This window comes from Wyeomyia smithii, chromosome 3 (assembly GCF_029784165.1).
Source record: "Wyeomyia smithii strain HCP4-BCI-WySm-NY-G18 chromosome 3, ASM2978416v1, whole genome shotgun sequence".
In the NCBI taxonomy this organism is placed as follows: domain Eukaryota; kingdom Metazoa; phylum Arthropoda; class Insecta; order Diptera; family Culicidae; genus Wyeomyia; species Wyeomyia smithii.
The window spans coordinates 189,849,908-189,875,648 of NC_073696.1; the positions used below are offsets into that span (position 1 = coordinate 189,849,908).

Consider the following 25,741-nt stretch of genomic DNA (forward strand, 5'->3'; position numbering starts at 1 on the left):
ACTGAAAATCGGAGCAGGAGGCGAAAATTTGTCCCGGAGGATTAGTATAGCCTTATAGCGATCTTCGAATCTCTTAGGAGTGATGGTCGACGATGGTCCTGGCTGGCATGTTGCCCAAAAGCATCATCGTCAAATAAGACGCAAAGTGCTTAAAAAAACTTGACATAAGGGATATACGAAACACTGAATGATCATCCTCGATGGTCAGGTGGCAGAGAGATGGGTCCAACTCTACCATGGGTTGATGGACGCATAGACTAATACCGGCGGTAGCCGGATGGGTCTAGAGGCGAAAAGGGGAAGTCAACTTCTATCTGCCACAAATCCTATCAGGTCATGGTTGCTTCAGACAGTACCTGCATGAATTTTGGCATGCAGACTCGTCGTGGTGCCCTGAGTGCTCAGATGCGGAGGAATCTACGGAGCACATGTTTTTCATATGCCCTCATCTCGCGCAAGCGAGGAGTGATATGATGACGGTTTGCAGACTGTATGTTGGTAGAATGTGCGTGGACGCTACCATCTGGAGAGCGGTCAGCGCGACTGCTCCTCAGATTGCCCAGGCACCAATCTACGGGTGATCATCGAAGTACCGGAGTAAGCTAACTTTATGTCTCCTAGTAGTTAGCCAAATCTAAAAAGAGGGTGCATAAAGCATAAAAGCCGGTCCCCTGAAGAAATACCTAACGGTAGTTCCAGGGCATATACAATAATAGGGTTGGAGACTAAGGGTTTTAGTGGTTTATTTCTAGCAAACCCAACCTCACTCCCTGAGTTATCTTCTCAGGTGTTTTGTTAGCAGATTCCCACCACCTTGAAAAAAAAAAAAAACACTGAGTACAGAGTACACTGAGTACAGAGTACACAGAGTACAGAGTACACAGAGTACAGAGTACACAGAGTACAGAGTACACAGAGTACAGAGTACAGAGTACACAGAGTACAGAGTACACAGAGTACAAAGTACACAGAGTACAGAGTACATTGCACACTGGGCCAGGAATGGAATCTAGCGGAACGAAATTATTAGCGCTCTCATGGTTTGACAAATCGGTTTCCGATCTTCTACAAAGTTTCTTGGTATAGTTAGGGCTTCATTTTGGATTTTTGAATTAGTTCGGAATTTAGCCGCGAAGGTGGCGTTGCGATGCCAACTTCTTTCCCTTACACGCTAGAGTTTTGCGGTTTTCGACAAAGTTGTAGATCTCTAAATTCTATGAAACTTTATGCAATATATAAAATTTCTAATTCTTAACATTTTAGAGATCTACGAGTTTTTATGAAATTTGTCTGAATTACTCGTTTAATTGTGATAATTTTATGAGTTCTTACAATTTTTTTTTTCGATGGAAATTGAATAATTACGTCATTTTCTTCCGGGTACAGAAGTTTTTAAAGTACTTAAGTGAAAATATTACACAAAATTTGAAAAAAATACATAATTTTGTGAATTAAATATCTCATAGGTTAGCAAGTATTTGCAAACCATATAATGCAAGGGCTATGTGTTTATTGCATGGAATACACGGTCCAGTACTCTGATACTCTATCGAACCTATTTGCAGTCTTCAGCAAAGTTTCTCAGTGCAATAAGAACTTCAACTTGACGTTCAGTTTAGTTCGCGATTTGGCCGCAGAGACGGCGCTTCGGCACCAACTTTTTATTCTTACACGCTAGAGCTCTGCAGTTTTCGACAAAGTTTTTTATCAAAAAACTTTATGCAACTTCGCAGTAGAAACAAAATTTCTGTCTCTTAAATATTTTTTGGAAATTTACGAGTTTTTGATGAATTTGTTTGAGTTTCACATTTTTTGTAATAGTTTTGTGAGTAAGTACCATCTGATACTTTTGTTTCATAAAAAGTTAATTCATATCGATTACAATAGAATATATTATAATGGGACTGATATGCGATTGTTTTGCATTACAGCGTGGTAAATGATCGCTTATCACTTCCAGCATTTATGAACACTGAGAATAAATCAGTTTGTTGTTGTTCACTGTTATCAAACTTGTTAGTTTTTCTGGAGGTAAACCACTTTGAAAGTGTGAAAATATTGTTTAATCTCGTACAAAATATATTCGTTAGATCTGAATGTGGCTTGTTACGCATAAGCCAATTGCTCAATTGAAGACTGTCTCGGTTTTAATCTGGCTATTTTCAATCGCTTTTAATTTGTTTTTCGTGTTGTTGTGAAAAAAAGCATTCAAACTTTTAATGCAAGCGTTATTTTTATAATACATGGGACAAACTGGTTGATATTTTCAGAAGATTTTGCAGAACAAGTTATAAAATTTTCCACATTTATTTTGAAAAGCGTTCAGATGGAACTGCTATGCGTTTCACGGCAGCGGATATCAACAGACGACTAAAAAGCAACAGTTTATTTTTTCGAGAAGAAGGCTTTGCCATTTAAATGTCGCTTGATAACGGATAGTGCAAAATGGTGAAAAAAGGATCGAAAAAAGGCTCCGGGAAGGTAGGTAATACTTTTAAGTTTTGAAATAGTGAAACAAGTTGGTAAAATATCACCTTTATATATTAAATACCTGATATGTTTAATCAGCGTTTATTTTTAACCTTTGAACCATCAGAAGAAAGCTCCGAAAATTTCTACTGAAGAACAACTGTGAGTACAAATATTTGTTAGTGTGTGTACATATTATTGAACTGCGTTTTTTCAAAGCGAAATTCTTCGAAATGAAGCTGAAGCCAATTGGCGGGCCGAACAAGAAGCCCTGTCAGCTAAAGAAGCCTTAGGAAATAAACGATATAACCAGCGGCGTGCGGTTTTGGTCGAGACGATCAAGTTTTTTCGAAGTATTTTTTTTTTTGTTCTGATCAGATTTTGTTTTAAAAGCAAAACGGTTGGCTGCATAATCTTTTTCAGAGCTAGAAAAAACAGCAACAGATGTTAACCGCCAGCTACAGAATAAAACTGAGTGGGAACAGTATTTGTCCTGCGAAAATCGACCCAATGCAGCAAGTGCCGCGGATTTACGTGATTTTTTGTACCGATGGCAGTATGAATCAGCTGAAGAGGCGCAAAATTTAACCAGCTGGACGTTGGACATTAATGAACGAAGTGTTCTGACGCAAAACGAGTTGGAACCTGTTAAAACTCGAAAATTACTCGAGAGCGAGAATGAAAACCTAATTCACAAACAGCATCTTGCCCGGATTAAACAGGCGCTTAAAGTGTTAGCTCTCATAGAAGATTCGTCACAACACAGTTTTCCACACAAGGAGGTTCTTTTAGCAAGGGATGAAATAAGGAAGAAGATATCTGATACACTGGATGAGATGACCATGAGCATTGGGAGAAACATTTGGCGTGACATGAAGTAATTGATTGGTTGTCTCGTGGCCAAATGTGTGTCTAAACTTTTACTTTCAGACCACTAGATTCAATTACGGCACAGTTTTCATTCTCCTCCGATATTCTTCGATTCTTTATCTGGAGTTTTCGTGATGTCCCATTACCACCTGAATAGTAAGTTTCTTTCTATCTTCTGTTTTTATTTGTTGATCCAAAAGTATTTTCCAGCAATCATTTAATCAAAGTACTTCCAATGAATGCTTTGGAGCTCAAATTTTCGAAACCAATTTCGTTTGATTTGAAAGAAACACTAATGCGTGCATACTGGACGCGGTTCGATCATTATTCTGACCACGATAGGTATTTTCGTTGCGCTACACTGGAAGCAGTGCCTGATTTGATTATTAGCCAAGAGATTGAGTGGGCTGAGAGGAACGCACTGCGAATGACAAAGCTTCAATCCATGAAAACAGCTAGAGAAAAGTTTGAAGAGGACAAGAAGAAACAAGAACTCGAACAACAAGCGGATGCTAAAAATATTGGAAAGAATGTTAAAACTGATAAAACTAAGAAGAAGAAAAAAATTAAAACGAAAAATGATGCAACTAATTTGTTACCCGATGTTCCACCGCCCATAATAACCGAGGCTACGATCGTTGATGTTGAAACGGAATATGTCCAACAGGAAATGGAGCAGTATCACAATAGAATGCATGAAATTGGTCCGGAATCTTTGAACTTGAGTGAAAACATGGTGAACCTTCGCAAATACAGGATCACAGGTGGCATTTATTGTCTGAACAGATTTCGCAAGCTTCCACAGACGGTGGAGCTAAGAAATGATTTTATTTACTCATCTGTGCCATCGGATCTTAAACTAGCAGAGTTTCAATATGTTGGTAAATCTGAAGATGAGCTGATTAAAATTGAATTCAAACTACCCGAATACTGCTTCTGGTGGCATGAACCTATTGCTTGCAGCTGGGAGTCATGGGAAGAAAGCCTAGAGTTTCAATCTTTGGACAAACGGTTGCAGGAATTTCATTTAAACTACGAAAACATTATGCAAGAGCAGGCGAAGCTGTTATTTAGTGCTCCGAAAGTTGTCAAGAATCCGTTGAAACCAACAATTATACCGGATTTCAATCTGAGTGATATTCCAGCTGAAATCAAGCTGCATTATCTTATTGTCGATCACATTTTACCACGACTCCCGCAAAATTTCAAGTTTCACGCAGAGCTGCGAAACATATTCAAAACTATGCAGTCGAAACTGCACCACGGCCAGCGATTGAGAATTGAAGAGTTGCTCAACGAACTTTTGTATCCGAAATATCTAGCAATGCAGGCTTCGGACAAAGTCCAACAAAACACCAGCAATGAAATATTCCGAATTCCTAGTCAATCAGATGTTAGCAAATCGAAAGAAAGTGTTGCAAGTTTAAATGGATCCTTGATCGATACGAATGTGTACACACCCGTTCAGACGCTGTTACAGGAGTTAGCATCGACTCAAGAAGCCCCTTCTTATCTCTTTCCACCTACCCGCCGAATTCCTATTCTCGTCATTACAGAGAAAAACGATGCAGAAATAAATGAACAAGAATTTGAAGAGCTTCTTGAAGGCTTACAGGAAGGTGTAGCCTCCGATGACGACTTTAATGCAGAGTCCGTGTATAAACTGTTTTCAACTTTTCTCAAGGTACTGGATCGTCTGAGAGAAAAGGAACAACCAGAATTCGCAGATGTTCCTACGCCGGAAGAAGAAGAAGAAGTGAAAGACTCTCAAGAATCAACCAGGACATCGAAAGACTTATCACATCGACACCGACGGAGCCCTAGACAACCTATAAGAAGAATGTCGTCATTTCTGATGCCCGATCGACCACGGCAACGTTCAGCACGAGGCTCTATTGCTACTGTAAGAAGAGAACGCAAGCAAAGAAAATCTGTTGCGATGAGTGCTTCGGATGTGTCTACCGATGACGAACGCGAGTCAATGCCGCTGATAACAGAAGAACTCAATCTCAGTATATTGCCTCATCCTGTGGGAAGTTGGTCTACAAAGTTAGTTCACAAACAAGAGTATGATTCGGTGACAAAAAAATTAACCATTTGGGTGCAGCAACTGAGCACATTCGGTTTTGCGATGGAAAAATATTACAATTTACCCTTCATTGGGTGGGATTTGAAGCGATGCGGAAAAATGTGAGTTCTAAATCCAACGTTGCTTTTGTCCAATTCACTAGAATTATTCTTTTTCAGTACGGAATTAACTACGATTATTACTCTTGAATGCGTCGGTCTCACTGTAGCCATTAGAGTAACAAAATCAGGCTACCGTGTGGCATTTCACGATACACTTGAGCAGGGCATTGGCACGCCCACAAACGAGCTCACGTTGGACGAGCTACAACAATTCCTAACACAGGCAAACGTTACTATATTTCCCGAACCGGATGCCCTTTTTTATTTGCAGAAAATGACCACCGCTAAACACGAATCCATGGAAGTACACAACCTCAAAGCGATGGCCGCATTTTGTCTGACGCATAATTTTCGGAACTGCTTTTGGAATCGGTACTCCTCAGCTCGGGAGGCACTGATTCAATGTCGGCAGTTGATTGAAGGCCGTCAGGAGCCGGAATTTGTAACTGTGATGATGAGTCCCCAGGAGGCAGCTACTGTCACCGTGAAAGAACTGTGCTCCCCACTGGATCAGGTGCTGCTCGAGTATTGTCCAACACCGGAAAATCAATCGGTAGGTAAAATTCTCTCTACAATTCGCAATGAGTCGCCTCTGGAGCTCATCGAAATTTATTTTAGAATGAGGTTTATTATTGAATGACATTCTACCGTGACGTTACAACGTTTTGACTATTCTGTTGGCTTAATTGTTACTCTAACTTGAACTTGTTTTTTCAAGCAATCCTTCAATATTATCACAGATTCGGAAAGCATACAAAATTGCTCATAAAAATGATGTATAAGTCATTTGTTTACTTTGTTCATATGGTCGGCGAGCCAAGCGCCAAACACATTGTTTTGAGTAATTAGCAATTGAAGTTTGACCACCCATAAATTATTCGTGTTTGAACTTATCAATAATTCAATGCTAACACGCAATGAACAGGGCTTAATGAATGTCCTGTTATCATAAATACACGAAAAATAGCAATAATTGATAAAATATTTGGTTTTTATTTTTGACACTCATGCACTCAGTTCACTCTGATCGAACAAAAATTTAATAAAATGATCTTCAGTTCGGTCTGGTCAAACGTATTCACTACAACATATCAACTTGACTATTAAACAAGCTAATTTCTCTCACTAGTTAAACGTAATACATAGATATCAACGCTGCTTTAACTCTCAGTCCAATCTGTATCAAGAATTATACAGCTGATAGACAAGCAAAGCTTTATTTCTGTTGCTCTATTTCCTGGTGCCAAAGCGCACCAAGTGGTAAGTGTTAAGATAGTATCAATATGAAATGCTCTGGTATTTTGAAGCGGGTATTGTCTAATTTTATTGATTTAACGTATATTAACCCAGTCCTAACGTTTGTTACAAGGAAAAATTTAACTTTATTTGAAAAATATCAAATGAAAATAAAACGCACTTGGTTTGATCTGGCTCAACAAGATCTTGGAAAAAAGTTATGTGCCCATTGAAACGAAGTTCGGCTCTACGAAAACCAGCTGGCTATTTATTTATCTAATTCTGATGACAGTCGTATTTACTAGCTGTCCGGAGCGGAGGAATCAGTTACTAGTTAAAATAAATCGCAAAGTTTGCGTTTAAATCACAAACAATCACTTTCTTTAAATGTCATGTCTGTGTTTACGGTTCACTCTGGTCGAACGCAATTTCGTTCTTTTCACAAAGTGCTACAGAGATTTTTTATTATAACACGCCTATGAACTGTTCAAATGATTTCATTCTTTAATGGAACATAGATTATCAGTTTGCACATCCACTGGTGCTAATAATTCAATTTTAAAGAAAATGGCACTTGGCTCGGTCTGGTCGCACGCCAACCATATCATGTTGGGAAGTAATAATGTAGCGGGACTTAACAACGCGCGAGAAATTGAGATGTCAGGACTATTCTTCGAAACGTCAAGTGGTATTCTCACTTTGTTGCAACGTCACGAAAACATGAATCAGTTGCTATTCATTATTTATCGCATATTTCTCCTAATTTTTCATAAGAAACAGTTCAAAAACTGATCCTATAGACTTCTACTCTATACTCTTGGTTTATGGGTTCCTCATAAACTACGCAACAAATTTATTTTGGCGTTAAATGTTTAGGAATGCAAAACATAACTTAAATTTGAGAATTTTCAGTGATGGGATGTGAATTATGATTAGAGCAACTCTTTTCATAAGTGACATATAAGTTATAAATAATCGTAAAAGTTTCTCATATGACATTAGGTGTAAAACATATTAAATTTATTTTTCTTCAAGTTTTTTCACAATGGCTGACAACAATAATAATTTATCCAACATTTAGTTTTGAAATAAATTTACAAATGTGTCCTAAACGCCAATATATTCGAGAAACCTTTTTAAACATTTAGATAAAAAGTTACTAAGAAATTGATATGAATTCATTCAAATAATTCTCGCATAATTTTTGATAATGGTCGTTGTAAAATATATAAAAAAATACAGCATTTCGAAACACTATCAGAATTACAGCAGCTGAAAAGTGAGTTTCTACTTTAGAATGATAGATAAAAATTTAAAGAAAGTTTCTAATTGTCTCTAGGAAACACGCTAGATCAGGAGGTTAAATAAGAAAATCTAATTTGTGCAATGGCTGTTTTTAAACCCGTGTAAAAACTTGTGGATGACGTGTATGATGTGTAATCACGGGCGCGTCAGCTGAACTTGTAAATTTTTACGCGATTATCTCGGAATGATGTTTTCAAAACAATGACTGCCGTGTTTACGATAACCAAAAAACTATTCAACCAAAATTCTTCATCTTGTTCTTAGAGTAGGTTATTACATTTTAATCATTATTATTTTTTATAAAAAATGTCTCACTTTTCGGACAAGAAATGTTTTTCTCATATTTTTCAGCTTAAAATTGGACCTTCGAAAAAAAAGCCTTTCCTTTTGCAATACAAACAAAATAGGTAATTGCAAGCGGGGGCCTAGTGTGGTTGGTAACGTCTCTGCCAACCACGCTCGACGCCTGGGTTCGAATCCCACCGCCGACATAGGTGTCGATGGTTGTGGGGTGGCGTGATCCACTCACAACCAACCTAACTGGTCTAGATTCAATCCTAGCCGACACCGGGAGATTTTCTGAGGCGAAAAATCTCTGGGATCACGCCTTCCATCGCATGAGGAAGTAAAGCCGTTGGCGCCGGTCCGTTAACAAACGGGTCGTGAGTTAGGGTCCTGGGTGTGGAGTCGCCTCCCTGGGCGTCGGTGATTAGCCACAACAGTGGCGGAGCTAGACCGACGGAAAATAAGCGAGAATAAAAAAAATAAATAGGTAATGATAATAATGATAGTTTATATACCCCCATTCTATACTTATAATGAAATAGAAACTAGACTTCTGTTAACCTACTGAGTCTCCATCTCCATTTCTCCATGATCAAAGAACCATCGATGTTTAGCTTATTTTTTGTAATTTTTGTCAAAAAAAAAAATGTATTCTTTGTGATGTTAAATATTTTGTGGCGATATGGAAAATTAGTCATATTTTTCTTAAACTGCTCTTTATCACCTTCAGCTTTGTCGAAGACATCATTTCAATTAAACGAACCGTTTTTCCAAGGATAATAATATTTTATTCACATTTTTTGATAGTGCCTTTTTAAACAGCAGTGAGTTAACATGAACAACTGATATCAATAAATTACCTCTTAATCAAAAAGTAATAACTGTACTAAGTTTCAGCGGAATCGAAAATGCTATGCTAAAACTTATAGATTATTTCTTAATTTTCTATGGAATGTCTCAATCGATGAAACTGTCAAATATTCACCCAGTCATTTTGATTCAAAAAGTTTTATTTTCATTTGATTCCTCGAATTCCTTGAATCAAATTTTCGAATTTTAGTTTAAACAAGTGGTTGACATCCCGCTTGCCGTCTAATGAATTGGACTGATTACTATCTGCTTATCACCGACGTTTCGGTTCTTCTATGGGATCATCATCGTAAAGATCTAGGAAAATAGCGTATTGCTTACTGAAAGGTCGGTCATTGTTTATTATAAGAAAGAAGAAGTTTTTTTGTTTTAAATTAAAATCCGCTATTCTAAGGGTGTAGTGATTCTCACAGGTTTCAGGGCAGGTGTCGCGATTCTCAAGGGCTCAATACGCTCCTTACATTATTCAATATGAATTTCAATATGCGCAGCCTAGCTGCAAGGAATCGGACGGGTCGCAGGTTGTGGATAGTGAAACGGCCTTCAGCAGGGTAGCTGCGAACACAATGACTTAGCACCTCCGAACAAGTAGCAGGAGTTAATTAGGGCCGGGAGCTGCGTAGTGGACTCTACATTATCTACCCTGACGATTTCAAGGCGCGTCGACGCCACCATAAGCGTCTCAGCCCAAAAAACTCGGGGCATGTGTTCTCCAGGAGTAGCGGCCCAAACAGCATCTGTTTTGGGGCGAGCGACTGAGGATGAAACGCTGTAACCTGCCAGCTACACTTATGATGGCAGCCCCATCAGCAAGATGTAGGTGTTGTGACCCTGGTGAAGTAGCATACTGAAACCTCTTCTAACCACGGGAGCAGATCAACCGGAAAAGATCCAGGCTGCGAACACGAAAACAGAAAACGATGACTGATTCATTTTGTTGGCCGACGGACCGTTACCGATCTAGGGCCGAACGAATTAGAGATGTCCAGCTTTTTTTATCTTGGGCAGCCGTTCTCCAGTCACCTTGTATACTATCGATCGTGCATCTTCTTCCACTGTGCACATCCACCGAGTGCGAGGCCTACCACGAAGTCGACGGCCTCTTCCTGGTTCTCTGCTGAAGATAGTTTTGGCGGTTCTTTCGGCATTCTTGCTACATATGTAGCCCACTGAAGCCTGTTTGTATACTTGGTACAACTCGTGATTCATGCGCCTGCGCCACACTCCATCTTCTAATTTACAGCTAAGTATCGATCGCAGGACTTAACGCTCAAAAACTCAGAGCACTCGTCGATCAGTTTCCTTCATCGTCCATGCTTCATGTCCGTAAAGGGCCACCGGGGTATCAGCGTCCTATACAGCGTAATTTTTGTGCGAGTTTGTAAACTACGGGACCTTAGCTAGTTACGTAGTTTGTAGGAGGCCCTGTTTTCAGCTGCAACTCGTCGTTTCACTTCACGGCTTATATTGTCACATGTCACGAGCGTACCGAGTTGAACAAATTCATCAACCACTTCAAATCGTTCCCCATCTATCTCCACCTCTGCACCAACACCACGTTCTCTGCCAGCAATCATGTACTTTGTTTTGACAAAGTTTATGTTAAGCCCCAACCTCGCTGCTTCCTCCTTAAAAGGCCTGAAGGCCTCCTCTACGGCCCTACGGTCGACACCAATGATATCAGTGTCTTTCGAAAAACCAAGGAACATTTGAGATTTTGTGATGATCGTACCTTTTTATTGCACGTTCGCTCTTCGTACTGCACCTTTAAGGGCGATGTTGAACAGTAGGTTAGAGAGCACATCACCCTATTTCAGTCCATCTAACGTTACGAACGCGACTGATGTCTCGCCAGCGATCCGCACGCATGATTTCGATCCCATCAGCTCAGCTCAATTTGTTTCGTCGGGAAACCGTGTTCCAGCATGATCTTCCACAGTTCATTTCTTTTCACTGAGTCACCAAGTCGCCTTGAAATCATCAAACAGATGGTGAGTCTGCAAGTTATACTCTCGGAAGATATTGAGGATCTATCGTAGTGTGAAAATTTGATCCGTCTTGGAACGCCCCTGTGAAAACCAACCTGGTATTCGCCGTCAAAGGATTCCGTTAATGGTCTCAGCCTGGAAAACAGGATACGGGAGAGCACTTTGTAGGCTGAGTTGAGCAACGTTATGCCTCGATAGCTACTCCAGTGTTGGAATTGTCAGCAAAATATCAATTTCAAATGCAATACGTTTTCGCCTCTGAACTTTCTGTCGCTCGTTTCACACGCTGATAAATCCCGATTGAACTTCGAGGTGCATGAAAACGAACTTGCATGAACTTGATTTGCCGCAACTCACCGATGCAAGGATACGGAAACAATCAGATCTTTTTTTCTCTCTATATCTTTACATCACATTCGCTCATGATATACCGAGAGCACATATCGTAAATGAAATAGCATGAAATGATTCGGGATATTGTTCGACGAAATATCGATCTTTACCCGCTCTTCAGCCAGATAACTGATTATACATTTCATTTACGACAAGTGCAATGAAGGTGCTGATGGGTGGTTCTAAAGTAGGGCTTTCTAGTAGTTGCATATGACAGCCTAACCAGATAGAGAATTTCTTTATCCCACTGCATCAGGGCAAATCTTTCGAGGAATAAAGAAACGACATCGCGATTTACGACGCAAGTATGACAAAGATTCCAAATAATTGGTTACGAATTAAGCACGTGCGGTGCTAGCTTGAAGCTGACAAATTTCACAATGCACTTCGGGCAGCACGCCAGATCAATACTGGGTCAAATCGTGCGTAAAAAGAAGGGTTTTGAAAGCAGTTAGGTTGTTTCAGGTCAAAATGAGGTAAGCTGGTAAAATAAACACGACTCATTTTTAAGAAGCTATTTTGAAAATGTTGCTCTGGGAATTACTCAATCAATAGTGTTAAATGTGCATATAGTAATAAAAGTTCGAAAATCATTTCTGTCCGCTGGAATAGGGTTAATTATCTATCAAACAGATGAAAAGAATAAATGGTTTTTTTCTAGCAAAGAATTTATATGCTATAACAACAGCAGCTTAAAAAGGTTAATGAAACGCACGGCAATTCAATGGCATGAGTTATCATTCTTTCCTACAGCTTTTTCGATTTTAAGCCGTTTACATTGGTTTCGATTATTATCCATTCCTCAAAAACTCGCATCCAACTGCTGTCACAGCCGTAAATGCACGTCAAATCTGCAAGACTTCCAAACAAATACTAACAAAATCCTCACCCGAGCCTCTCGGGCCGGGCGGTTGAGTGAAACGAAAAATATCAAAACCGAATATCAATATGAGTTCGCGCGTTCGTTGATATAGGCTACCTATTCTCAACGTAGAAAAAGCACGAAGGCGACACGATGTTCGAATGATTCGAATCCCGAGTACGTTTCGCTCGCATGTGAGATGGAGACAAAAATATCCTCTACGATACCAGCTGAAAATGATTCTCGTATGGTGTTTTCATGAACTTTTAGATCGAATATCCTTGATGATCTTCTTGTGCGAAGTTCTCTGGCGATTTTTCATTGCATTGAGCGGTGACTGAACTTTTTTTTATCATGATTATTCCAACACTGGCTACTACAATCCAGTCGGTGGCCCTTTTCATAGATTGGGCATTTGAGGCCCTCCAACCAGTCGCTCGGCATTTGTTCATCCGCCTAGATCGTAAGTATGGTCTGATGGATCGCATAGTACAGTTCGTCACTTCCCGCTTTTAAAAGCTCGACCAGGATACCATCCTTCCCAGCGGCCTTGCCGTTTTCAGCACTTTAATCGCCTTTTGACCTCCTCCTGTGTTGGTGCCTTCAGCAAAATTATCCTGTGCGCAGCACCTGTTCCTCGTGCTCGCGCTTCCTCCGACGGTGGACTTTATTTTCTGCAGCTCTCGCCTCCCTGTATCTCTCTCTGTTCTGATGCGTAGCCGCTGTGAGCATGCGACTCCTGTCACGGTTCTTAAGAAAAAAGAGTATTAGTAACCTTAGCAGAAAACGATAAACGATTAGGAATTGGGTACTTGGAACACCTATTCGTCAGTCTGGACATTGGAAGACATAGCCTTCACTAGGGTGCCAGGCAAAATGGTCATCTCGAATTTCAAAAAAGAAAACCCTATACAAAATGTTCACCTGCTCGGAAAAACACTCTGTGCAAAATTTCAGCTCAATCGGACTTAAAATGGGGTGGCGCAAAGCGATTGAAGTTTGGCTTTTTTGAAAACCGAAAAATCACCCAAGGTGGGGGTACGTGAAATTTCGGGTTTCGAATTTTTTTTTTGATACCAAATAACTTAAAAACGCATGAAACGTCGAGAATTGGTGTCATCTGAAAAAATTTTTTTTGCAAAAATTTACTCTCTGGGACTTTTCAATTGTCGTTTTTTCAATTGTGGAAGGCGGAGATTAAAATGTTTAGAATTTATCTTTTGAAAAGCTTGTATAATGATATACACTATAACTAGCATCGAATACATTATGTTTCATTAGGGTGGTTCATTTATTCGGCATAGGGTGGTTCATAATATTGTGAAAAAATGAGTATAAAATAAAAAAAAAGCACTTCGGTTCGTATGATTATTGTGACGTCTTCGACAAAGCTGTAGATAATATTTCGGTCTTAACAAAAAAATTACACTCAAAAAATTATTCGTTCAAAAGTTAGAAGATAGATTGAAAATTAATTATTCAAAAGGGCTCATTTTTTAATAACTTGATTTTTTTAATAAAACCTACGAAAGATTACCAAAACAATAAACCCATTCCGATCATATAGAAGTCAAGAAAAATAAGTTATCATTTTTTGAAAAAAATATTTTTTGGAAAAAAAAATATTTTAATTTTTTTACAAGGCAAATTTTTTTTGGAGGGACAAAATATTATCTACAACTTTGCCGAAGACACTATGTCGTTCGACGGTAGACATATTTTTAATTTCCAATAGAGCACTCTATGAGGAATCAAGAATATTTCTACAGTCAAAACGGTTTATTTGATTGGCATAGTGTATCTGGCAAAATTGTAAATAATAACTTCGTTCCTCCAAAAAAAAATGTACCCTGTGAAAAAAAAAATTAAAAATATAACTTTTTTTTCCGATATCTCCATGGCCGGTTTCGTTGTTCAGGAAAACTTTCTAAGTTTTTATAAAAAAAATCAGTTGTTTTAAATGGGCTGTTTTCGATAATTAATTTATAACTTTCTTTTATTTTTTTTTGAATTAGTAATTTGTTTTTAGAGTGTATATTTTTTTGAAAAACAAAACTATTATCTACAACTTTGCCGAAGATGTCACACCGCACACCGGCACGTTCACGTTCTGATGATGTCAACTTAACAGAAAATGTATGGTCGAACTGTCAAAACGACGCAAACCCAGAAAGAACGAGTCAATTGTGTTGCCTATCTGATTGAGATCCCTATACTCTCATTATCACTGAATAACATCGATACAGTCTTTTGTCCGATTATATAAGCCAGAGCACTGTGTGTTCAATCAAGTGTTGGCAAAGGACATTATTGTGGTAAATAAAACGAATAAATTGTCTGGTACAACATTCGAAAGACGAGTGCAAGTGTCTTAGAGAGTAGATTTTTCAAACAAAGTAATATAACATATTCCATCAGTTTCCACCGTTTCATTTAAAGCTTTAAGACACTTGGAATCGAAAACATTTTTCAAATATTGAAATTCCATGTACCACCCGTGTGTGATTTTGCAAATGATATGAAGGCATTCAACATTTTCCACGAGACACAATCTTAATTTTGGCTGAGATAATTTTTTTTTTGCCCAGAGTAGTTTGATACATTTTGTAAATTTGTTTTGTAATATTTTGCCATTTTACTTAAAATTTTTACCAATTCAACATTGCCAGCCCAACGACAATGATATAACAAATATTATATTTTCAGGAATTTTTCTATTGGTATTCAGTGAAAAGTGATTTTTTCCATTTTATACTCATTTTTACACAATATTATGAACCACCCTATGTCGAATAAATGAACCACCCTAATGAAACATTATGTATTCGATGCTAGTTATAGTGTATATCATTATACAAGCTATTTCGAGAGACTAGTGATCAATTTCAAAAGATAAATTCTAAACATTTTAAACTCCGCCTACCACAATTAAAAAAACGACTAAGTCCCAGAGAGTAAATTTTTGCAAAAAAAAATTTCTCAGATGACACCAATTCTCGACGTTTCATGCGTTTTTAAGTCATTTGGCATCAAAAAAAAAAATTCGAAAAACGAAATTTCACGTACCCCCCCCCCGTTGGGTGATTTTTCGGTTTTCAAAAAAGCCAAACTTCAATCGCTTTGAGCCACTCCATTTCAAGTCCGATTGAGCTGAAATTTTGCAAAGGGTGTTTTTTCGAGCAGGTGAACATTTTGTATAGGGTTTTTTTTTGAAATTTTCTGGTCACTTTTTTTCCATACGATGATTGGCACCCTAACCTTCACTCGTCAACCAATGAAAATGGCCTGAGGCTGAAAAATTGCTCCTTTTTTCGCATGTTTGAATATTCGGAAACACATCTGGAAGCATCCAAATGGAGAAGTCTGCTCCCAGATCGATCACGTACTGATTGACGGTCGGCATCTTTCGAATGTTACTAATGTTAGGACTTATCGGGGTCCGAACATTGACACTGACCATTACCTCGTCGTTTGTGAGATCTACGCACGGTTATCGAACGTGCTGAGACCTCGCACAGAGAGGAAGGTACGTTCCAACGTACAGCGGTTGAAAGCTGATGACGAGGTGGAGGAATACGCTAGAGAGCTTGATTAACGGAACGCAGAACAGCAGGAGGAACGGTTGGAAGATATAAATGGGCTGTGGAGTAGTATTCACGATACCGCTATAACGATTGTGAGAAAGGTGGTAGGTACGACGCGTGGAAGACAGCGTAACGGCTGGTTTGATGCCAAGTGCCTTAAGCGACTGACGGACCGTGTTAGGTGCACATGCTCATTGCGGTTATGTGTTAGCACATAGAAGGATACAGGGATGCAAGAGCAATCGTCGGAAGGAGTGGTGGAGTGCTCGCCAGCGCAAAGGACAACTTTGCTAGAAACGACGTACGGGGCTTGTATGGAATAGTCAACTGAATCAGAAGATGCATTTTTCCTGTTTCAACCTAATTGCGATTAAAACAACGGTTGCAGCCAGGGGGAAGGAGCAGGCTCTATTAAACGGTAAGGAGCAAGATGCTTCAAACAGGAACAGGATGAGGATTGAGAGTGACGAGTTGTAAACCTACACAGGAGGAGGTTAAATAGGTGATTAGCGGGCTAAAAAATGGCAATGCCGATGGGAAAGACGGCCGGACTTCCTAAAAGCGAAAAGCGAACGGCTGTACCATGTGATCCTCCAGATTATACTGAGGATTTGGGCGGTTGGGCAATCTACTAGAACTGCCATTGACCGGATTGTTGCGACTATCGAGGCATTACGTTGTTCAACTCCACATACAAAGTACTCTTCCGTCCGGCTGGTTTTCGACGGATTGATTTTTCACCTTTCGACAGATCTTTAATAAGCTTCGGGAGTGTAACTTGCAGACTCACCAGCTGTTTATAGGTCTCTTCAGAGAATTTTGTTAAGAAACGCTGATCACAACTACATCCCTCCCCCCTCCCCTATGTAACAAATCGTAACGCTTAAGAATACCCTCCTCCTCTATATGAACATTACATAATTTATGGAAGCCACGTTATGAGCTTAAAACTGATATCGGGAGCCCACTCCTAAATCATGCATCGTCTCAATTTTCTTCAGGCAACATCCATAAATCACGTAACGCTCATAGAGGGAGAGGGGGAGTACCCTTGAGTGCTACGAATTGTTACATAGAGAAGCGTGGGAGGTAAAATTAGCGTTACGGAACAAACAATCTCTGGAAAGGCTATAATTTCACTTCAAAAATAAGCATTTTTATTGAGCAAACTTTTCTATTGCGCTACGTAACTTTTATGAAGGGATGGGCGGTGGCGTTACATTTTGTTACATATGGGGGAGTGGGGTCGAAAAAATCGTTTTTTTTTCGTTACGTAATTTATGGATGTCGCCTTATTGCCTTTTATCTCTATATGCGTGAATATACGGGTTACCCTTTTCTCCGTCAGCGTTTAAAGCCATAGTTAGTTACGCAATCAACCTTTGCTTTCAATAAGGTAATCCACGAGACAGTTGCGATCAGCTGATTTAAGTCTTTTCTTAACTTTTGAGAGCTAGGGTAAGGAACGATTTAAGCAGTGGCGCCTATTTTAATCAATCGAAGAAAACAGGCCTCAAACTCCTGGATTTTGATCAATATCGACAATTCCAATGATGGAAATGAAAACTTTGATTGTCTGGCTGTCTTACGAATATAAGAAATACCGTTAATCACAAAGCAATCAGTAGGGGTCTCTACAACTAGCTCGTATACAAATACCCAGCCGTAAACTGTGTATCTCCCATTACTCGGCAATGGAGGTGAGTATTTTCACGGCTGGGTATTTGTATACGAGCTTGACATGAATACCCATAGTGAACAAACATCATTCTAAACAAATCGACCTATATTGCAGCCATTCAGAAGTATACCATCAGGTCGGGGGTAGAAATCAGGACACCTAAAACGATCCAATTTTATCGAGCTACAAGGACCATCTCAAACGATCCAATTTTATCGAGCAACTTTCAATTGTTAGTCTTTCGCGGGTACCCGAAGATTTCAGCACACGTAAACTGTTCAATATTGAACCTAAAAATTGTCAGATATTTAATACTGTATACTTTGCTCAGGCTCAAACAAAAAAGAAATAATTTGCGCGCAGTGAACGCTGTGTGGTCAGGTATCAAGATTTATCTGGATTATCCAGATTTTTTAACAGGTATCCAGATAGGTAGATTTGATGTCTAATCTCTCAGATAAATAATGCAGATTTTTCTAGATTTTGGGGCCCTTTACAAACGAGGTGAGCAACCCGCCTCGCTTCCACTCACGGACGAGACGAGAACAAAATGTTATTCTGGAAAACGCGAGTGGAACTTGCCTGGTAACCGCTGAGTCGAGCAGTTTCGCAGACGAGCTACTCTTCCAAAATCTAGCCGACTCACCATCTGTAATACCACAATTGATCAGGCGAGCTGCTCGCTTCGTCTTTTGTAGTAGGTCCCTTTATGTACTTTATCCCGAAAAAAGATTATCACCTTAAATTTTGCAATTTTGCCTCTTAAAATGTTACTTTTAGAATTTTATCGTAAAAAAATGTCCATTTGTCACACGGAATGATTTTTTTCTCTCAACTTATTTTTTTATTTTCACCAGATAGCGACGAAATCGAACTAGCAACACTTTTGTTTTCAAGAAATTAAAAAACAGTACTGAGTAATTTTCAACAATTTCAAATATCTGGCAACATGAATGTTACTGTGAAAAAACTTACCGAGTTTTGCCTTGCAATATAAGTATGATTATTGAACGAAATCGCATGTCTTATAAAAATCAGGACAAATGCTAGAATATGAAAAATAAATCAGGAAGCCCCGATAGGAGCTCGAAATCAGGATATGTCCTGCTAAATCAGGACGGATGGTATACCTATTCAGGAGCCACTTCGGGTGCTGAAAATAACGCCTGCAAAACAGATGGAAACTGCTTAAAATAGTTTTGGGGTGATTGGAATAGTGTCCCTCGATCGGTAACTTTAATTGATTATTGTTAAAGTTCGCTAACCTAATTTTACAATCTGAAAACAAGTTCTGACAGAGAAAAGATAAAGAACAGTTTGATATACTTCTGTTTGAATTTCACCAACACATTTCGAGTATTTCGTCTCAATACATATGCGGTTACTAAAGCTGCTTAGAATATGTTCACTACCCTACAAGTATGTTCGATCGGTCGCAACTTGGATGCAATCCGGAACGAAAAGTGTGAAAAACAAATGTTATCCGATAGGTAGCTCTAGTATCGCGAGTGCCAATCATTTATACAAAAATAAAAAATCACTTTTGATTTGATATTATTGCTGACATTAAATGATTTCGTTTTTTGATAAGATTATTTAGTCCCTAGATAAGTAATGTCGCTAGTGTGCCCATTGTATTCGAAGCAAATCATGTTGCACAAAAGATCCAAAGCACTAGAGTCGATTTGTCGCGATTCGACTTGAAAACTGCTTTGAGAATCATGATCTAGTAGACCTACCTCTATTTTGAGCCTTGTTATGGGCAAAAACATGCCAAAATAAAAATCAGACTACACTGAGCCAAATTGCTCGCACATAAATGTGTGATCATTGCTTGCCTTTAGCTTTTAACGATTGTATATCATTTTAAAACTGATTATCACCCTTTGCTTGCACAGTTCAAACAAATAAGGGCCACACGAAACAGTTAAAATGATTGTTATTAACTATGGGAAAGTTTATGGATGAGCACATCGAAAATGAAACGGTGTGAAACTGAATCGTAAAACAGTTCATGTTTGTATATGATTTCCTTAACCCATTTCCGGCGGAGAGTAAACAGATTTTACCTCGAAAAATTACCTTTAAACTCTTATTACTCAGCAACTGCGCGTACAATTAACCGTATTTAATAGTTTACTTGTTCAAAATATCAGGTTTCATTGTTAAGTTATAATCCAAGTTCTGGGAATGGGTTGATGGGGCTGACATGGTTGATTTTCTTTCACATATGCGCTTGAATTCATGTTGTAAATTATCGAAAACTATCACTGAAAATATAAACGCACGAGACTCACAAAGTGTTCGAAAATGGAACAAAAGTTTTCAATTGAAAGCGACGAGAGATAGCGTCTTTATCACCTGACGATTGTCAAATGAAAATGACTTTGGACAGACGCTGGCATCAATAGAGGAAAGCCGTAAGCTGTGGAACAAATACTTATCTATCCAAAACTTAAGCTTGAAGTAGAACATAGTGAAAAATAGGACACTCGGTGTTGAAGGCAAATTCCTTAAATCATGCCATTAGTTCCGAATTTGATTTAACTTTAATATAACTCAGTTTTCTAAAAAAAAAATTAAATCTCCCAGATGGTCTCGAGGTACGTGGTACGGCCTAACAAGCCAGTCGTCGTAGGTTCGAGTCTCGGCTCGGGAGAGATTGTTAGTTTCAGTAGGATCGTAGCACTAGCCTCGCAGTTGTCCTGTACACTAAACAGTTGGCTGCGAAGTCTGTGTATAACAAACAGAAGGTCAAGTTCCGAATCGGAATGTAGCACCAAGGCTTTGCTTTTATAACTCAGTTTTCTAGAAGATCAAATCAAGGCTAGACTCGCTGATGACGTTGATGAAAACGATAAGCATTTCTTTTTAGGAGGTACGATATGATGGGCCTTGATTTTCAACAGATTCAGGTTCTCCGAGAAACGAAAGTAAATTTCTTAGGAACTTAGGAAGTATACTTTCTCAACTTGTCGTTGTATAGTAAGGTTGGTCTCTTCCTCCATAACATATTTACGCAAACATATTTTATTCATTACTTCAGCCCTAACAAAGTAATACCTCACATTCATAAGTACACTGGCTTACAATACAACTTGTGTTTCAACTCAAAGGCACAATTTTTAGGGACCTTGAGGTGTTAATAATTCCGGCACGCGTTTTCCGCTTGAATTCAAGCAATCATTATAACATTTTTTCCCACTTCTGCCCGTAGCTCGTTGTACCTCAAGTATAGCAGGTTGTCATGATACCTATATCGTATTTATTTCCGCAGTACAACCCGGATATTTACCACTTGCTGAAGGACACGCTGCAGGAGCCGTCGCGCAAGCTGTTGCTGAAAACTCCACCAATGCTGCAGTGGAACGTGGCCCAGTTACTGCTCAAGCTTCGTTTGTTTAGTTTTTCTTGATGCATGACGGCAGAGCATTACAAATATTTTGCTCCTATCTACCAGCGCTGCTTTCCGGTGGAAAAAATCGAATCAAAAGCTTGTACGCGAGCCTTCATTTATAACGCTTGACATGAGTAATCAAATAAACCGGGTAAAATGCATGCTTACACGACTTCCAACGAACGTAATTCCCTTCATTTTTCCCGTTTTTTTAGAGGAAAATCAGTTAACCGAATAATAGGTAAGGTATTTGAAAAATGGTCAGTGCATTCAGTGAAAATGTCGGCAAATAGATATGAAAACGAAAGCTTCAAAGAACGCGAATAAATTAAATGAGCGTTGAAGCTTTGTGCCTGCACGCCTGCGTGGGGATCATTGGTGCTGAAAATTTTGCGGGATAAAGGTCTATAAGCTTAATGAACACTAATTCGTAGCGTTCTCGGGCTACACATAATGGCCTAATTGGTGGCTCGGTCTGCTTTTACGCCGAGAATCGTTTGAATGCTGTTTGCAAGGAATGCAGTGAATCCGCACAAGATGAATGAAAACAATTTACGTTTCAATCTAATTTGCGGTGTTAGTGGGGCTCTTTGATAGTAGTTTGTGCTAATTTATGTAGAAATTTTAGTCATGACATGCTGTTTGAGCACAACAACATTCCCAATCAGTAAATTTTCTGGTTGATTTCGTTAGATTCCGAGTAACTGTTAAGTTTTTTCATTATTATCAATTCAAATTATTATTTGTTGTTTATTAATTGTATCAAATTTCCAGAGTATTTTTTAAAGGAGCGTATATTTTTATCACAGTATTTTCAACAAAAAACATCCAAGAAGAGTTAAGAGGCTGTAGTATAAAGTTTTCCAATTGGAGTTTTTGTTACGGGAAGCAAGTTGAAGGAAGCAAGCTCGCGGTTAATTTTTTCCAAATTGTCAAATTTCAACTTAACGTTTCACAGCATGCCCCCTACTACAGTAGGTAAGACATAGTCCTACACCAAAGTAACTAAAACAACAAACAAAAACCCACAAAAGTGTTGAGAAATATAACCATCGGTGTAGGCGCCTCGAATATGAATTAATTTTGTGGAAAGGCGTATTAGGCATCAGTTTAGTTTCAGCATTATCGTCATGTTTTGATACATATATCCACATGTTACTACGGTTTCCCAAACCTTTCAGCTTGAAATGATCTTTAACCCGATCAGAAATCGATCCTGATATTAATGACGTGTAGAGAGAGCTAGACCAACCGAAAGTGCCAATAACAGAACCACAAGTCTGGTGTCGAAAATCGCAACACTTAAATATGTATCACTCATACTCGATAAAGTGCGAATATCGTCAGCTTGAAATCACCTCCTTCTATTCTTCTTTCTCTCTCTCTGTCATTATTCACAAACTTTAATCATACATTACAGATATCTCCTTCCTGATTATAATTCGCTCTGGGAGAGCTGGTGAGGCTTCACTAACTTTCGAAGCTCCCTCTTCTTGAACGATTAAAATACGAAGCCAGCCACTCTTGTGCGGTGTACCATTCCAACCCTGCCAGGGAAAACCCCCGCCCTCCTGTTTGTGTGTCTGTAAGTGAAGTTAGTACCGTAAGTCACTTGGCAAATAAACGTTAGCCAGCCGTTGCTTACGATATCATCCACATTGACGCCCATGAATTCATCACTCAGCTGGAACGGTCAGGAGGGTGGTTCTATACTGGAAACGTGTGTAGAGCTGCTCAAGAGGCCCGAAAACTTCCCTTGCCTGTTTTGTTGGGCTTGAATGCGGGATTTGTTGATAGTCCGATGCTTCGAGCACAAATTGTGTACTCAGTGCTGAATAGCATGAAATTGATAATCATGATAAATGGGGATTAAGTTTTGTTCTGCGGTAGCATCTCTTGCCGTTTACGACCCGCCGCCGTCTTCGGGCGATCTATCCGGGTTTGTGTCTCGCGAAATCCACAAACGGCAGTAAATAATCCACCAGTGCGGTGGTACCGGCTGCCGAGCTTTCATTCTCCCCCCTAAAGCATGGCTTCAAGCGCCGTCGGTTTGCGGTTACACGCTCGGATACGGTCGATTCTTTGTACTCACCCTGTGCAAGGCAATTGCTGTGGCTTTCGTGTTTCGCAAAAGTTGTGTGTAGGGGAGATTTGAATCCTTCATCTGGGGGATTTTGATGGGAAAATAATAAATACTCCAATAGGATAGCAGTAAAGTGTACGTGGCATGGCGAGCGATAGGTGATTCGGGTAATCGGTCGAAGCGATTATTTTTTATTGTAGTAAATGCTCCGTTGCTAGTTTACATGGTGAACGGAATTAGGGTTATAAAAACGGCGAAGGATGGCCAGATCAAAAAGCCAACCGCATACACGCATAAATTATGTATTGGATTGCTCATAATTTATTAGTGACGCAGTTTGCAAAGGGCGACGAGTAAAAATTTAATTCCTAAATTGCGCGTAGAAACTTTACAGATGCTATGTTGTGCTATCATTTAAAAGGATCACAATGTTAAACGGGCCGAACAGTTTTATGTTCACCAATTTGCTGAGGGTCTTGGCTAACACCTCTAATTGATTAGTTTGTCTCAGGGAACATACTTAAATGACATAGCATTTTTCCATGATTTTCAATGAATCTACGTCAAGGTAAACGCAAAGCAAATACCAGGGCTGCAGTTCTACGTTTTTAGAAGCGTCTGTTACCCTTCATGCGGTCCCACTGAGACGATACGTTATTTCGGCCGGACCTGGCCATTACGCGCAATCGACGTTGAATTAGTACAAAGACAATAACGTTGTTGTTGTACCAGAACCCGCCAAAACCCCCAATCCACCAGAGATTCGTTCAGAAGAATGATTTTGTGCCATAAGAAGAATGATTTTGTGCCATAGGCCAAAGTTCGTGTTTAAAAACGAGTTGAAAACGACGGAAGAATGAATGAAAGTGACCAAAAAGGTCGGTTTCACCATTGTACAGAAGGTAATGTGGGGTCGTAAGGAAAAGGTGCGGGCCGTCAGCGATGGAAAGGAAATTAAATATAGAGTAATTATGTCGAAACAAAATCCATATGTATTAGTTCATTCCCTGAAAGTTTCAATAAAATCTGACTTAAAATAAATTTTTGGCGGACACTTTTGTCTGGTGCATTTTTTTCGAATGCAGGCCTGAAAAAAAGGCAAATGGTCTTCAAAAGAAAAATGCTACGTCGATTACAATCCAACACCTCCTCCCTTGTCGCAGCTTGTCACAATAAGATCATCCCCCCTCTCCCTATGAATGCTCCCTTAGTATGCTCCATTATTACAAAAATCTTTCAACTGAGGTGTCGAGGTACGACGCCTGCCTAACAAGTCAATCGTCGCATGTTCGTATCCCGGCTCGGGAGAGATTGTTAGTGTCAGTAGGATCGTAGCACTGGTCCCGCAATTGTTCTGTATACTAAACAGAAGGCTGCAAAGTCTGTGTACGAACAAACAGAAGGTCGAGTTCCGAATCGGAATGTAACACAAAGGCTTTTCTTTTTTCTCTTACTACAAAAACATCACAAAAAGAGACCTGGGAACTCGGCCTGAAATCGAGCGACAGTTTTGACAGCGCCATTTTTTGAATAAAGGTGAAACTGACGCAATGGAATAGAGAAAGGTACGGAGATGGTTTGAGTGTCAGGTTTAAAGGGCTTCTGTTTTGTCTACATTGATGACGTAGAAGTCAAAAAACAATGTCCAAAAATCAATGTTCGGTTAATTTTTTAAAAGAATTCTTCACAAGTTATGACAGTTTTCGGCTGGAATAGCATTCATGTGCCAATAAATAATGCGGAATACATTTTCAAAGGACATTAGCTTGTTTTTGGAGATTTACGTCACAACCCAAAAGCACGTGGTTTTTGCCTATTTTTCGCTAGTAACAAAGATGAATGTCTTTTTCTTCTTCACCTTTATATACCTTGTTGAAACTGATGCATGCTAATGTGTATGCTGGCACTGCGAATGCAATTCGAATGCACATGCAGGATCATCATACTCGCACACAATGTCTTCGTAGCGATGTAATTACCGCCACCAAGCATTCGCCTTTAATACATGGAGTGCGGGAATCGATCCAGAGCTGCCAGTATTTTGGATATGATGGTTTTGCTTCATATCAGTTACAATATTTTTTAATAGACAGACAGACAGACAGACAGACAGACAGACAGACAGACAGACAGACAGACAGATAGACAGACAGACAGACAGACAGACAGACAGACAGACAGACAGACAGACAGACAGACAGACAGACAGACAGACAGACAGACAGACAGACAGACAGACAGACAGACAGACAGACAGACAGACAGACAGACAGACAGACAGACATTGAATTTTCTCTTGAAGCTATAAATTTTAATGATGAACCTTGTGAGCGTTAGAGGGTTAACTAATAAAAATCCATTTCATGGATTAGTTGATTGGTTTAGTTAGAAAATATGCGTTTTTTCCTGTTTTCAATTGAATTTTTGTTTTATATTTATGGGCTGAGATGAATAATGGAACTGTTTCCTATCTGTGTTGCTGTATTTCTAACATGAAACTTAGCGAGGGAAATAATTCGCGTCCGCAC

General features: G+C 39.3%; 1 protein-coding gene across 4 annotated transcripts; it reads left to right on the forward strand.

The window, feature by feature from the left end:
• Positions 1–2,408: 2,408 nt before the first annotated feature.
• LOC129729995 (uncharacterized) lies at positions 2,409–21,256 on the forward strand. 4 transcript variants are annotated; one of them, XR_008728777.1, is made up of 10 exons: positions 2,409–2,481; positions 2,597–2,631; positions 2,689–2,822; positions 2,893–3,346; positions 3,400–3,495; positions 3,550–5,529; positions 5,587–6,082; positions 17,848–18,002; positions 18,065–18,153; positions 18,214–18,297. XR_008728777.1 is itself a non-coding variant. In XM_055688933.1 (8 exons), the coding sequence occupies exons 1-8, from the start codon at positions 2,446–2,448 to the stop codon at positions 21,146–21,148; spliced, it is 3,369 nt and encodes a 1,122-aa protein (XP_055544908.1). In that variant the 5' UTR covers positions 2,409–2,445; the 3' UTR covers positions 21,149–21,256. The 4 variants fall into 4 exon arrangements, 3 of the variants coding, with proteins under 3 accessions (XP_055544908.1, XP_055544909.1, XP_055544910.1); XM_055688933.1 differs by lacking the exons at positions 17,848–18,002; positions 18,065–18,153; positions 18,214–18,297 and adding an exon at positions 21,011–21,256; XM_055688934.1 differs by lacking the exons at positions 17,848–18,002; positions 18,065–18,153; positions 18,214–18,297 and adding an exon at positions 6,248–6,316.
• The last annotated feature ends 4,485 nt before the right edge of the window (positions 21,257–25,741 follow it).